The following is a 13,483-nucleotide window of genomic DNA, read 5'->3' on the forward strand; positions in this document are numbered from 1 at the left end:
TGACTTTTTTCACATTTTGTTATGTTACAACCTTATTCTAAAATTGATTAAATAAAAACAATTCCTCAGCAATCTACACACAATACCCCGTAATGACAAAGCAAAAACAGGGTTTTAGAAATGTTTGCAAATTTATTAAAAATAAAATAAAAAAATATGTAATTTACATATGTATTCAGACTCTTTGCTTTGAGACTCGAAATTGAGCTCAGGTGCATCCTGTTTCCATTGATCATCCTTGAGACGTTTCTACAACTTGATTGGAGTCCACCTGTGGTAAATTCAATTGATCGGACATGATTTGGAAAGGCACACACCTGTCTATCTTAGGTCCCACATTTGACAGTGCATGTCAGAGCAAAAACCATGCCATGAGGTCGAAGGAATTGTCCGTGGACTTCCGAGACAGGAATGTGTCGAGGCACAGATCTGGGGAAGGGTACCACCAAGTCTCTTCCTAGAGCTGGCCGCTCGGCCAAACTCAGCAATCGGGGGAGAAGGACTGACAGACTGACAGAGCTCCAGAGATGGGAGAACCTTCCAAAAGGCACCTAAAGAACTGACCATGAGAAACAAGATTCTCTGGTCAGATGAAACCAAGATTGAACTCTTTGGCTGAATGCCAAGCGTCACATCTGGAGAAAACCTGGTATCATCCCTACGGTGAAGCATAGTGGTGGCAGCATCATGCTGTGGTTATGTTTTTCAGCGACATGGACTGGGAGACTAGTCAGGATCAAGGCAAAGATGAACGGAGAAAAGTACAGAGAGATCCTTGATGAAATCCTGCTCCAGAGCGCTCAGGACCTCAGACTGGGGCAGAGGTTTAACTTGCAACAGCCCAACAACCCTAAGCACACAGCTAAGACAATGCAGGAGTGGCTTCGGGACAAGTCTCTGAATGTCCTTGAGTGGGCCAGCCAGAGCCCGGACTTGAACCCGATTTGAACATCTCTGGAGAGACCTGAAAATAGCTGTGCAGCAACGCTCCCCATCCAACCTAACAGAGCATGAGAGGATCTGCAGAGAAGAATGCGAGAACTTCCCCAAATACAGGTGTGCCAAGCTTGTAGCGTCATACCCAAGAAGAGTCGAGGCTGTAATCGCTGCCAAAGGTACTTCAACAAAATACGGAGAAAAGGGTCTGAATACTTATGTAAATGTGATATTTCATTTTTTTCTTAAAAATAAAATATAAAAAAATGTCTAAAAGCCTGTTTTTGATTTGTCATTATGGGGTATTGTGTGTAGATTGATGAGGGAAAAAATAATTGAATACATTTTAGAATAAGGCTGTAATGTGGAAAAAGTAAAGGGGTCTGAATACTTTCCGAATGCACTGTGTCATCAATGATACTATATTGCATTTAGATGACAACTAAACCCAAAATCTGACATTGTTTTTCCATTGTGCCCAGTATGTGTGGGAATGCAGGGAATTATTTTCTGATTTTCTGATGATTTTACCATCTTTATTTCCAACTATGAAATGATTTATATTTTTTTTCTCAGAATACTTGGGGAGCCAAATAAAATCACCACTTTTTGTGGAACCCTTCCTTCCCTATGTAGTGCCCTAAGGGCCTTGGTCAAAAGAAGTGCCCTAAATGGGGAATAAGGTACCATTTGGGACGTAGCCTCTATTACCCTCCGTCAACACGAGGGGACAGCAGCTTGTGACAGCTAACCTCTGGCCACAGAACAGACTCCTACCGCTGTGCCTCCTGCAGCAATGACACACGGACACACGCCGTAAAGATGATTGGGTACAAGACCCTATTACCCTCGCAGCTAGAGAGGGAGAGGAAGGACGAGGGTGTGTGTGTGTGTGCGGGGGGGGGGGGGGCAGTAAATGAGTAGTGTGCATCCAGCCGTAGCGAGGGGATAATGGGAAAGCAAAGAGGATCATTATCTCTGACAGCCTGCGCTGCCATGCACCTTATTCCCCTCCACAGCTCACAGGAAAAAATGGACTGGATGATTGTGTATGGTGTTGGTGGGAAACTGAACTCCCTTTTCACTTTGTTAATCTTCTCTAAGTCTCCTTTACAGACAGTTGAAGTTCTACACATTCTTTTAGGCACAAGATTTGGTAACTATGTTTCAGTAACTACTCTGCATTCCACCGAATTATTTAACAAGCTACAGATAATTAGCATGCAAAGAAGACTCAATATCAATCAGTCCGTTTAGCTTTGGAAAATATAATTGATGATTATTTTTTGTCTCGCAAGGCAAATGGGTTCTAAAAGGACACAAGATAGCAAAGAATGGCTTTTTCCAGACATATCGACGCTATCTTACTATGCAATCGTTCTGATGGCTTATTATTAGCAGCTAGTTATCATCAGCACTTTTTTTCTCATTGAAACCTTTGGTATGGAAAAGCCTCCGCATCAGCTTTAAAAGGAACTTGTCACAGGATTGACAGTACTTGCGCTGTGTTTGTGCATTTTTATGGCACCTCTACTCTACCTTACCCTTGTGTCTTTCCGCCCACCACAGCAGCAGTCAAGGAGGCATTTGCCCCAGGAATCTGGATCCACAAGCTGTCTTTCTCCAATAGTTTGGGAATACCTTTACTGCTTGTGCTCGCAGTAGCGAGAGAGAACAGATGAGAGGTGGCGATAAGGCTGTCAACGTCATTAGCCTCCTCCCTCCCTCCCTCTCTTTCTCCCCTCCACTCTCTCCCTCCTCCTCCCATCGTCCCTCCCTCTCTTTCTCCCCTCCACTCTCTCCCTCCTCCTCCCATCCTTCCTCCCCCTCTTTCTCCACTCTCTCCCCTTCACAAGGCAGCCAGTAGAATGTCCTCAGGATTCTCCCCCCACCCCACTTACAAGAGTAGGGTTTAGGGATAAAACATATTAAACATAGTCCTGCAGGCTGTAACCAGCCCGGGTGTCTTTTGGAGGGACTCTGGATGGAGAGTAGAACTGCTGCGTTCCCTTGTCTTCATGTAGAGGCTTCTCCTGCTGGATGTCGTCAGCTGCTTGGACCTTACCCTGGGACCCTTTGTCAACCCACTGTAGCTGCTCTTGGCTCGACTGCTCATTAGGCGACGTCTGCTGTTTAAAGTCCTTCTGCTCCCGTTGCTGTTGATCGCGCTGCATCAGGTCACACTGTATCAGGTCGCGCTGTAGTTGCTCTTGGTTTATCTGCTGCTGCAGTAGTTTGTCAGGAAAGGTGGTAGAGGTGGAGGTCGAGGTGTAGTCTCTTTTTCCGGGACACGACAAACAAAATATGACCCCCCCAGCAAGCAGGAAGCCGGCAGAGACAAAGGTCACGTACACGGCCCCCCCAGGCTCGTATTTACTGCTCTCGGGCACGTTGGAGTCCAGGAAGGTGGTGATGACCTCGTTGGTGAACCAGGAAGCAGGCACCAAGCAGAGAATGCCAGCCAGGATTAAGCAACCACCCGCGGCAATGGCCGCGTGCCCCTTTGCCCGGTGACTGCCCCCCCAGCGGGTGCACTTCAGCCCTAGGGCGGCAAGACAGAGGCCCAGGCAACCCATCATGCACGACAGAACCATTGTCGTCCTGGCGGTCTGCAGGTAGGCGGGCAGCGACAGCACGGAGTACTTCAAGGTGCAGCTGAACACGCCGGTGCTGTACCAGGTGCAGTCCATCCACAGCCCCTGCATCTGGGAGATGGCAGTCATGATGTTGGAGCCCACGTCGGCACTCACCTTCCAGTTGGGCAGCAGCGTGGCCACGGTGGCGCCCAGGACGCCCAGCAGCGCCAGGGCAAAGGCGAGGATCTGCATGGTGGAGGACGCCATCGCCGAGTTGCGAGTCCCCTCCTCTCTGGCACAGCGGCACCGTCACCCTGTGGTGGCCCGAGCCTGGTTCCCTGGCTCCGTCTCTCCCTATCGCCCCCGTGCAGCCTCAGGTCCTGACAGCAGATAATTCCTCAGTGCAGGCTTCAGTGGGCTGTGCTAAAAATCGAAATGAGAATTGAACTGAGCGAGCAAGCGTGACGATCAGACGGAGGAGACAGGGGCTGGATGAGGCAGGGGCTTGTGATGGGAAAAGGAAACTGCGCTCTGCTCTTTTTTTCTCCCTCTTTTTAGGGGGGAAGCGTGTGTGAGTGTGCGCTTTCTGTTTGTCTGCATTTTAACTCTGCATCCCTGGCTTTGTGTGACTGAGTTTTGTGGTGTTCATTTAAAGACTCAATTATGTGCATTTAAAGCTGCAGTGTCCTTCCTCTGAAAGAGGGTTACTCTTTTACAGCAGGCAGCTACTTCACTTCACTTTAGCTATGAGGTACATGCTGCCTCAATACATAAACTCAATTTACAATATATGTCATTGCAGCATACATAAGCTATTTCAATAATCTTTTAGAATAATTTGTCATTTCTCCAATTCTTTAGTTTGTCTTCTATGGTGGTGACATTCTGACATTAAAGACAACATAAATGCATTGTTAAAGTGAATCGTTTGTTTGTAATTGCAGTGTTTTGAGAAAAAAAGCCTCCTTACCTTTTGTGTGTCTCGGACAGTGTGCCGTGGTGCGTCAGTCTCTTCTCAATGTTTTCTGGGCACAAAAGAGATGGAAAAAACACCTAACAAAACAATAGGCTAAGCAGCTCAGTGATTCGCACCTCCTCCGTCCTCCTACCATCTCCTTAGCAACACAACATACAATTCCATCCTTTTCAGTGTCCAGTAGAGACATGGCAGCCACACATTCTTGTTGCCTGTGAGCTACAGTACCTCTAAGGAGAACTAAGTGGTGAACTGAGAGAAATACTGCAAAACTGAGCAGCAATGTGCTGTGAGAGTGGTTAAACAACTGGACTAGTATAACCTGAAGGTCATTGATTCAGATGAACAGCCGCAGAGCTAATGTCCGCTCAGCAAATGAGTAGTAATGATAAAAGACAGTAGTAAGCCAATATTCTTTATCACGGCATATTTAAATGTCTGTCTGAAATTTGCAGGTGAAGATATTGTTGGTCCCCTTTAATTGGTTCAATATATCATTTAGACAGCCAAGAGTTTTGAGGTTTGATTTGTCATTGGTGTTCGTTCGATGGTGGCTTTTTTTGGTGTTTCGACGGCGTCACTCAGAGCACAGTATAAACGGAAAGATGGCGAGGACCTGCATCCCCATCCTTTAGCCTTGCAGCTGAGAGGAAGGTGCCGCCTTTCAAATGACCGCATGAAGTATGGCCGACTGCAACACACAGATAAGACTGTGTGAACCGCCCCCTCCATTTGTAGAGATGGAACACACACAGCGCTGGTATCCCAACAACAGTCACAACCTATCCTTGAAGTAATCCTCTATCTATATATCCACACACTGTGACAACAGAGGGGAAAGCACCCCATAGTGGCAGACCTGCCCCAACAGGAACGATTACCAGAGGGATTAACAGAAAAGATACATTTTCCTACCCACTCCCACTCCCCCCCTATCCGACTCTACCAAACTGCCTCCTCCATTCCAACCCCTCATTTTAGGAGAGAAAGACTACATTCATTTAAAAAAAGGGGGAAATATTACTGGAAGAGAAGAGATCATTTGACCTTAGCCAGTCTGCCTACTCCCGTTAACCCATTACCATGATATTTTCCATCCCAGACGATGGCAGGCAGCAGGCTCCCTCCCAGGCCTATACCTACCTAGCCACCGTCTGAGGGAGGGAGTATGGAGGGGAAATGCCACTGTGATTATTACACAGCTGTAGTCCTCATTAGGAGACTCTTAGCTCTATGTATACACCCCTCCATCCATTCCTCTGCATTCCACCTCTACTCAGCAGTATAAAGAGGTAATTTATGCGTCCCAAATGACACCCTATTCCCAACCTTGTGTACTAAGTAGTGCACTATATAGGGAATAGGGTGCCATTAGGGACACATAATACATCCCAGAATACACTGCCCCAAACAGCAGAAGCATCCGGAAGTGAATGACAGCAGGAGTGACAGCAGGAGTGGGTTTAACTCAGGACCAATTTTGGGCTTCCCGCCTCAGACAGACAGTTACATTGAAGTCATTAAAATTGCAGAATTGTAGGCTATGTGTGTGATGTGAGAGGACATGGCTGGCTAATATAAGCGGTGCTCCATGCATTTGTTATTTCTTCTTCCAGGCACACAGAAGTTGGGCTTTGATATTGAGCCGGTCTACTTTTAGTCTCAAAGGAAAAACTGTGAATTTTACACACGGCATCTATCACACTAGTGTTCCTTATTGCTTTGTACAAAAAGTATATGGACTTTTACTACTCAAAATAGTAATATCAGGAAGTAACAAAGATCTCTTTAAGACCTGACCAGATAATCAGTTTTATCACCATCATTGTATTACCCAGTATTAGACAGTTATTTAGACCTAGAAAAAAATACTTGGATTTCAGTTGAAATGAGTTTCTTCCCAATTCTCCTCTATTATGTTACCAAGAGTTTACCAAGCAAGCTACACAGGCAGGTAAGGTCATGCACTGAGGACAAGAAAACATACAACAAACTACTAACAGAACATCACTGAACATCTCTCATATGAATGGTATGTTATGTCTGGATATAATTCATATCTTTGAGATTGATGTCCTTTACCAGCCTGTTGAGTCATGGGACTACACCAGTGTATGTGATGTAGTGTTTTTGGTGCATGGTTAGCTCTGAGAAGCAAGGGGAGCATGGGGAGAGGAGGGCTGGGTCGCAAATGGCCCCCTATTCACTTTAGAGTGCACTACGGGCCTTGGTCAGAATTAGTCCACTATAAAGTGAATAGTGAGTCTGGAACGCAGCCAAGGAGAGAGATGGGAACCAATGCAGCTCTAAGAAGAGTAGATTAGTGTTATTCTAGCTCTGTAGCCTCCACTAGAATAGTAGAGTAGTGTTATTCTAGCTCTGTGGCCTCCACGAGAATAGTAGAGTAGTGTTGTTCTAGCTCTGTGGCCTCCACGGGAATTGTAGAGTAGTGTTATTCTAGCTCTGTGGCCTCCACTAGAATAGTAGAGTAGTGTTATTCTAGCTCTCTGGTTTCCATTAGAATAGTAGATTAGTGTTATTATAGCTCTGTGGCCTCCACTAGAATAGTAGATTAGTGTTATTCTAGCTCTGTGGCCTCCACGAGAATTGTAGAGTAGTGTTATTCTAGCTCTGTGGCCTCCACGAGAATAGTAGAGTAGTGTTATTCTAGCTCTCTGGTTTCCACTAGAATAGTAGAGTAGTGTTATTATAGCTCTGTGGCCTCCACTAGAATAGTAGAGTAGTGTTATTCTAGCTCTGTAGCCTCCACTAGAATAGTAGAGTAGTGTTATTCTAGCTCCGTGGCCTCCACTAGAATAGTAGATTAGTGTTATTCTAGCTCTGTGGTCTCGACTAGAATAGTGATTAGTGTTATTCTAGCTCTGTGGCCTCCACTAGAATAGTAGAGTAGTGTTATTCTAGCTCTGTGGCCTCCAATAGAATAGTAGATTAGTGTTATTCTAGCTCTGTGGTCTCCATTAGAATAGTATAGTGTTATTCTAGCTCTGTGGTCTCCACTAGAATAGTAGATTAGTGTTATTCTAGCTCTGTGGTCTCCACTAGAATTGTATAGTGTTATTCTAGCTCTGTGGTCTCCACTAGAATAGTATAGTGTTATTTTAGCTCTGTGGTCTCCACTAGAATAATAGAGTAGTGTTATTCTAGCTCTGTGGTCTCCACTAGAATTGTATAGTGTTATTCTAGCTCTGTGGCCTCCACTAGAATAGTAAAGTAGTGTTATTCTAGCTCAGTGTACTCCACTAGAATAGCAGAGTAGTGTTATTCTAGCTCTGTGGCCTCCACTAGAATAGTAGAGTAGTGTTATTCTAGCTCTGTGGCCTCCACTAGAATAGTAGAGTCGTGTTATTCTAGCTCTCTGGTCTCAACTAGAATAGTAGAGTAGTGTTATTCTAGCTCTGTGGCCTCCACTAGAATAAGGCAGGTGTCACGCCCTGACCATAGAGCTGTTTATTCTCTATGTTGGTTGGGGCGTGATAGTGACTAGGGTGGATCATCTAGGTGATTCATGATTTATGTTGGCCTGGTATGGTTCCCAATCAGAGACAGCTGTTTATTGTTGTCTCTGATTGAGGATCATATTTAGGCAGCCATTTCCTCATTGTGCTTTGTGGGATCTTGTCTATGTTAAGTTGCCTATCAGCGCTGTTAGCTTCACGTTTGGTTTGTGCTTTATTGTTTTGTTTGGTGAGTTTCGATTTATTAAAATATCTGGAACTCTACGCACGCTGCGCCTTGGTCCAATCATTCCAGAGAACATGACAAAAGATCCCACCACCAAAGGACAAAGCAGCGTGGTCAGGAGGAGCAGGGATCCTGGGCCCAGGAGAAAAGTGAATGGAGGACATCATGGACATGGGAGGAAGTTATGGCAGGGGACAAGACCCTGCCATGGAAGCAGGCATAGGCAGCGAATGAGGATCAACGGCAACTCCGAAGTTCACGACCACGATGGAAACCCGAGAGGCAGCCCCAAAACATTTTGGGTTGGGGGAACACGTGTTGGTCCGCGAAGCCGAGGGGACGAGTCTGAGAGCGAAGAGGAATAATGGGATAGACTGAACGAGAAGTATTGTGAGATAGTTGAGGCGAGTGATGAGGTAGAGTGGATGTTTTGGTGTCTGGAGTAAGACAGTTGCCATGAGGAGCGTGGGACTAGTCAGGCACCATGTTTTGCGGAGATACGCAATGTGTCTCCAGTGCGTATCCCCAGCCCGGTGCGTTCTGTGCCAGCTCCTCGCACTTGCCGTGCGCAAGGGAGCATCTAGCCAGGACCAGTTGTGCCAGCTCAGCGCTCCTGGTCTCCAGTACGTCTCCTCGGTCCAGGATATCCTGCGCCAGCTCTACGCACTGTATCGCCAGTGCACCTTCACAGCCCAGTGCGTCCAGTGCCAGCGCCCCGCACTTGCCGGGCTAAAGTGAGCATCCAGCCAGGACTCGTTGTGCCAGCTCTAAGCTCCAGACCTCCAGTGCGCCTCCACGGCCCAGGACATCCTGCTCCGGCCATACATACTGTGTCTCCAGGGCACCTTCACAGTGCAGTACGTCCTGTGCCTCCTCTCCGCACTCGCCCTGAGGAGCGTGTCATCAGCCCGGTGCCACCTGTACTGGTCCCACGCATCAGGCCTCCAGTGCGCTTCCACAGTCCAGAGCTTCCGGCGACAGTTCCCAGTTCAGAGATTCTGGCGACAGTTCCCAGTCCAGCGCTTCCGGCGACAGTTCCCAGTCCAGCACTTCCGGCGACAGTTCCCAGTCCAGCATTTCCTGCAACAGTTCCCAGTCCAGCGCTTCCAGTGACAGTTCCCAGTCCGGAGCTTCCGGCGACAGTTCCCTGTCTGGAGCTTCCTGCAACAGTTCCCAATCCGGAGCTTCCGGCGACAGTTCCCAGTCCGGAGCTTCCGGCGACAGTTCCCAGTCCGGAGCTTCTGGTGACAGTTCCCTGTCCGGAGCTTCCGGCGACAGTTCCCAATCCGGAACCTCCAGCGACGTTTCACGGTCCGGAACCTCCGGCGACGTTTCACGGTCCGGAATCTCCAGCTGTGGTCTACGGTCCAGACCCTCCTGAGACGGTCTACGGCCCGGAACCTCCTGAGATGATCTATGGTCCGGAATCTCCTGAGACGGTCTGCAGTCCGGAGCCTCCTGAGACGGTCTGCGGTCCAGAGCCTCCTGAGACGGTCTGCGGTCCGGAGCCTCCTGAGATGGTCTGCGGTCCGGAGCCTCTGTGAGTATCTGTGAGCTGAGTGGGTACTTCGCCCCGCACCGGAGCTGCCTCCGACGCCCTATGTCATCCATCGTAGATGCCCACCCGGACCCTCCCCTATTGAGTCAGGTTTTGCGGGTGGAGTGGGGGGGGGGGGGGGTACTGTCACGCCCTGACCATAGAGAGCTGTTTATTCTCTATGTTGGTTGGGGCGTGATAGTGACTAGGGTGGGTCATCTAGGTGATTAATGATTTATGTTGGCCTTGTATGGTTCCCAATCAGAGACAGCTGTTTATCGTTGTCTCTGATTGGGGATCATATTTAGGCAGCCATTATCTCATTGTGCTTTGTGGGATCTTGTCTATGTATAGACCACGCTTGGTTTGTGCTTTATTGTTTTGTTTGGTGAGTTTCGATTTATTAAAATATGTGGAACGCTACAATCATTCCAACGAACGTGACAGCAGGAGTGTTATTCTAGCTCTGTGGCCTGGCCTCCACTAACTGGAGTAGTAGCCGTTGATGTGTAGGCTAGTTCTTATTGTCACATTCTACTACTCCTTGGTTCCATTAACTTTGTGGCTTGTTTGCGTTTCACTCCCATAATTTCTAAGGGACAGTAGTATCTGGTACTGATTAGATGTTGTTATCGCTCTCCCTAATATTACTCATCAAGTTAGAAGTTCAAGTGTCAAGTTGTATTAGCCGTATGTATAGGATACACATGATACACACCGTCCTACGGAATACTCCTACATCATCACCTCAGGTTCATTGAAAGAGAGCCATTGATAATGTTTAATGGTGGAGGAGATGATAACTGTTACTGTTTGCAGTAACAGACTGTTATTCTGTTGTCACTTCCAAGGAAGAGTCAAATTAGAAATCCAGCGATAAATTTGTAATGATGGTTTAAAAGGCGGCCCTACCCAGAATTATTTAAATAAATTTGTAATGATGGTTTAAAAGGCGGCCCTACCCAGAATTATTTAAATAAATTTGTAATGATGGTTTAAAAGGCGGCCCTACCCAGAACTATGTAAATACATTTGTAATGATGGTTTAAAAGGCGGCCCTACCCAGAATTATGTAAATACATTTGTAATGATGGTTTAAAAGGCGGCCCTACCCAAAATTATGTAAATACATTTGTAATGATGGTTTAAAAGGCAGCCCTACCCAGAATTATTTAAATAAAAAGTTATTGTTAATGTCAACTGGCGAGCACGGTTCCAACTTCCAACGTTTTCACTGCCTGTTTAAAGTTTGTTTTAAAAAGAAATGTTGAAATTGGTCAGACAGCCAAGGAATTTTTATTGTGTTGTAATGAAAATAGTCATACAGTAAAACCGGGCAATTTAGACACGTCGTTAGTCTGTTATTCATTACAGGTTGCTATTGTGCTTGTTGTTCCCTCTTTAAAGCCTTGTACATACAAGCTCATAAAAAACCTGTGTTGAGCTCATTCAGCAAATCTATTTCTAAAGGGAAAAAGCTACAGTATGAGCAGCCGGCAGACTAACAAAGACCCAGTAAAGTTTTTTACCGAATTCACTGATGTTTACTGTGACGACAAGCTGTCCACCAATGAGAAATGTTGCATTGTAGTGCTGTTAGAATACTAATGTGTGATACTACAGATTTAGAATCTTAATTTGATCACTCTTTTGTTGTTGAGGATTTATCCTGCACGGCAGGAAAGGCAAACTTGTAGTGTATTCAAAGTTTAAAAAGGCTTCTAAAGTTTGTAATTTCCATTTTAAAATGTCAGACTTGATTTGCCATAATGAAAAATGTATCAACAATTATTCTTCACATAATAATTCCAGGCCCCCAGTTTTTCAGTCTGGAGCGTGAAGTCACCAGCTCTGCTGGTCGGCTACTGTGTAGCAACCTAGCGCTGCCAAAAGCCCTGGTCTGCCCTAGAAAGCTGATGTAAAGTACGATTGACAGAACGGTCCCCAAAATAAAAATAGACGGACGTTTTGGGCTCTAAAATGTGTTTATTATGATCAAGTTTGATCTTCCCAGATCTTCCCCAACTACTACATCTGTTGTCATGCAGGACCACGTGCTTATATAGACCAATCACAGGCCGGCAGGCTACCAGGATTACATCGATGATCCTTTGCTAGTTATGGTCACTTTCACCATGATCCTTTTTTTGGTGCCATTCAGCCCCATTTAGCAATATGGCACATATACTTCATGTGCCATCGGGAGTTTTACAAAGGAATATGTGGATGATGTCAGCGCTATCACCATCTTCTGGTTTTAATGTCTATTAATAATTCACATTTCCTGTTGCCGCAGGATTATTTTCCTGCTGTAGCAAACTGGCTCAAATAAAGATCCTACATCTGTAGGCATCTATTTGTTGTTACTTTACATTTTCAAAGCCTCATATGAAGTTAGAATAGCAAAACTACACGGCCAGAGAAGGGGAAAAGGTAACATCTTATGTAATAAGGATTAGTTAAAGGTTTCACCCTACCACCTTAATGCAGTAGCCAGATCACCAGGTGAAATGGAATTTCTGAGTTGAGAGTTCATTCAGTAGGCTGAGATATTTTTGCATGAGTACAGCCAGGAGGCATCAACCCTACCTAAATCATCAAACAGACAGGAATATAAATGACCTATTTATTCCCACAGTCAAGAGGCAATGGCTTTGCTATTACCTGTCAGCAGTTGGATTGATGCAGTTTTTTCACCACTAAGGTACTGCCATGAAATGATCAATGACAGGTTCCTAAGGTAATTGACTATTTTTACACAGCCTAATACAATCAATGTGGATAGTTAAATAACTAGCTGTTTAGAAATGATATTCTTTCTGAAAATGTTATTAATTGTCATGTCATGACATCCGAGTAATGGAATGAGGAGGTAAATGATGGAAACCATGTCCGGCTCCCTGATTGGATAAGCCATAATGCGGGAGGAATTTTGGTTAGAATGGGGAGTGCAAATAAACAACCTGTCAACAAAGTTCTTAGAACAACGATGATGGAAATCTATCCTGTTTTTTGAATCATGTCCAAATTGCTAACAGATGTGGTAGTGTACACAAACTGTCACACATAGACATGTCTCAGTCCAACTGTAGATTACTGTGAATAGCTGTGGTTCATCTAACAACATCTACCTAATACGTTGTAATCAACCTCACATGACTTAGAGAAGAAAGAGGGAAACACTTTCAGCACGCACTTACCGCTATTCTATCCATCCAGTGTTCATCCAGCAGCACAAGTCACAATGGAACCACATTTCTCCTGTGTCTGAGAGATTGTGTTAGTGTGTTTGCACACACAAACACACGTGTGTATGTGAGTATGTCACGTCAGCGAATGCTAGTTGAAACTTGGACAAGGCAAGCCCATCCCAGGTAGAGTGGGGGGACTTCAGCCCCAGGCGTGATGAATGCAGTCCAGCACAGCACATCCCATCAGCTGTTGTTCCGAGAGAACCCAGTTAGCTGGAACCTGAGGCAACCAGCTCTCTGCCCTCTGACAGTATCCCAGTATCACACCACACCGTCCGTCTGTGATGGAGCTAGACTCCCTGTTCTCTATGTCTCTCTCTCTCGTTCTCTCGCTCTCTCTTCCTCTGTCTCTCTTCCTATCTCTCTTCCTATCTCTCTCTCTCTCTCTTCCTCTGTCTCTCTCTTCCTCTGTCTCTCTCTCTGTGCTGTAGATCAAATCAAATCAAATGTTATTTGTCACATGCGCCTAATACAACAGGTACAGTGAAATGCTTACAAGCCCTTA

The 13,483-nt window shown here is 45.8% G+C and overlaps 1 protein-coding gene across 2 annotated transcripts; it reads right to left on the reverse strand.

The window, feature by feature from the left end:
- Positions 1 to 1,262: 1,262 nt before the first annotated feature.
- LOC109900496 (claudin-20-like) lies at positions 1,263 to 13,351 on the reverse strand. Of its 2 annotated transcripts, XM_031836992.1 has the most exons (3): positions 12,928 to 13,351; positions 4,483 to 4,537; positions 1,263 to 3,935 (listed from the first exon to the last, which is right to left on the reverse strand). In XM_031836992.1, the coding sequence occupies exon 3, from the start codon at positions 3,777 to 3,779 to the stop codon at positions 2,865 to 2,867; it is 915 nt and encodes a 304-aa protein (XP_031692852.1). In that variant the 5' UTR covers positions 3,780 to 3,935; positions 4,483 to 4,537; positions 12,928 to 13,351; the 3' UTR covers positions 1,263 to 2,864. The 2 variants fall into 2 exon arrangements, with proteins under 2 accessions (XP_031692852.1, XP_031692854.1); XM_031836994.1 differs by lacking the exon at positions 12,928 to 13,351 and having other exon boundaries at positions 4,483 to 5,964.
- Positions 13,352 to 13,483: the final 132 nt, after the last annotated feature.

The sequence above is a fragment of the Oncorhynchus kisutch genome, linkage group LG12 (assembly GCF_002021735.2).
Source record: "Oncorhynchus kisutch isolate 150728-3 linkage group LG12, Okis_V2, whole genome shotgun sequence".
NCBI lineage: Eukaryota > Metazoa > Chordata > Actinopteri > Salmoniformes > Salmonidae > Oncorhynchus > Oncorhynchus kisutch.

Bases quoted from the DNA above. Each gene is read 5' to 3' on its own strand.
- LOC109900496 (XM_031836992.1), bottom strand. From the start codon at position 3,779: ATGGCGTCCTCCACCATGCAGATCCTCGCCTTTGCCCTGGCGCTGCTG.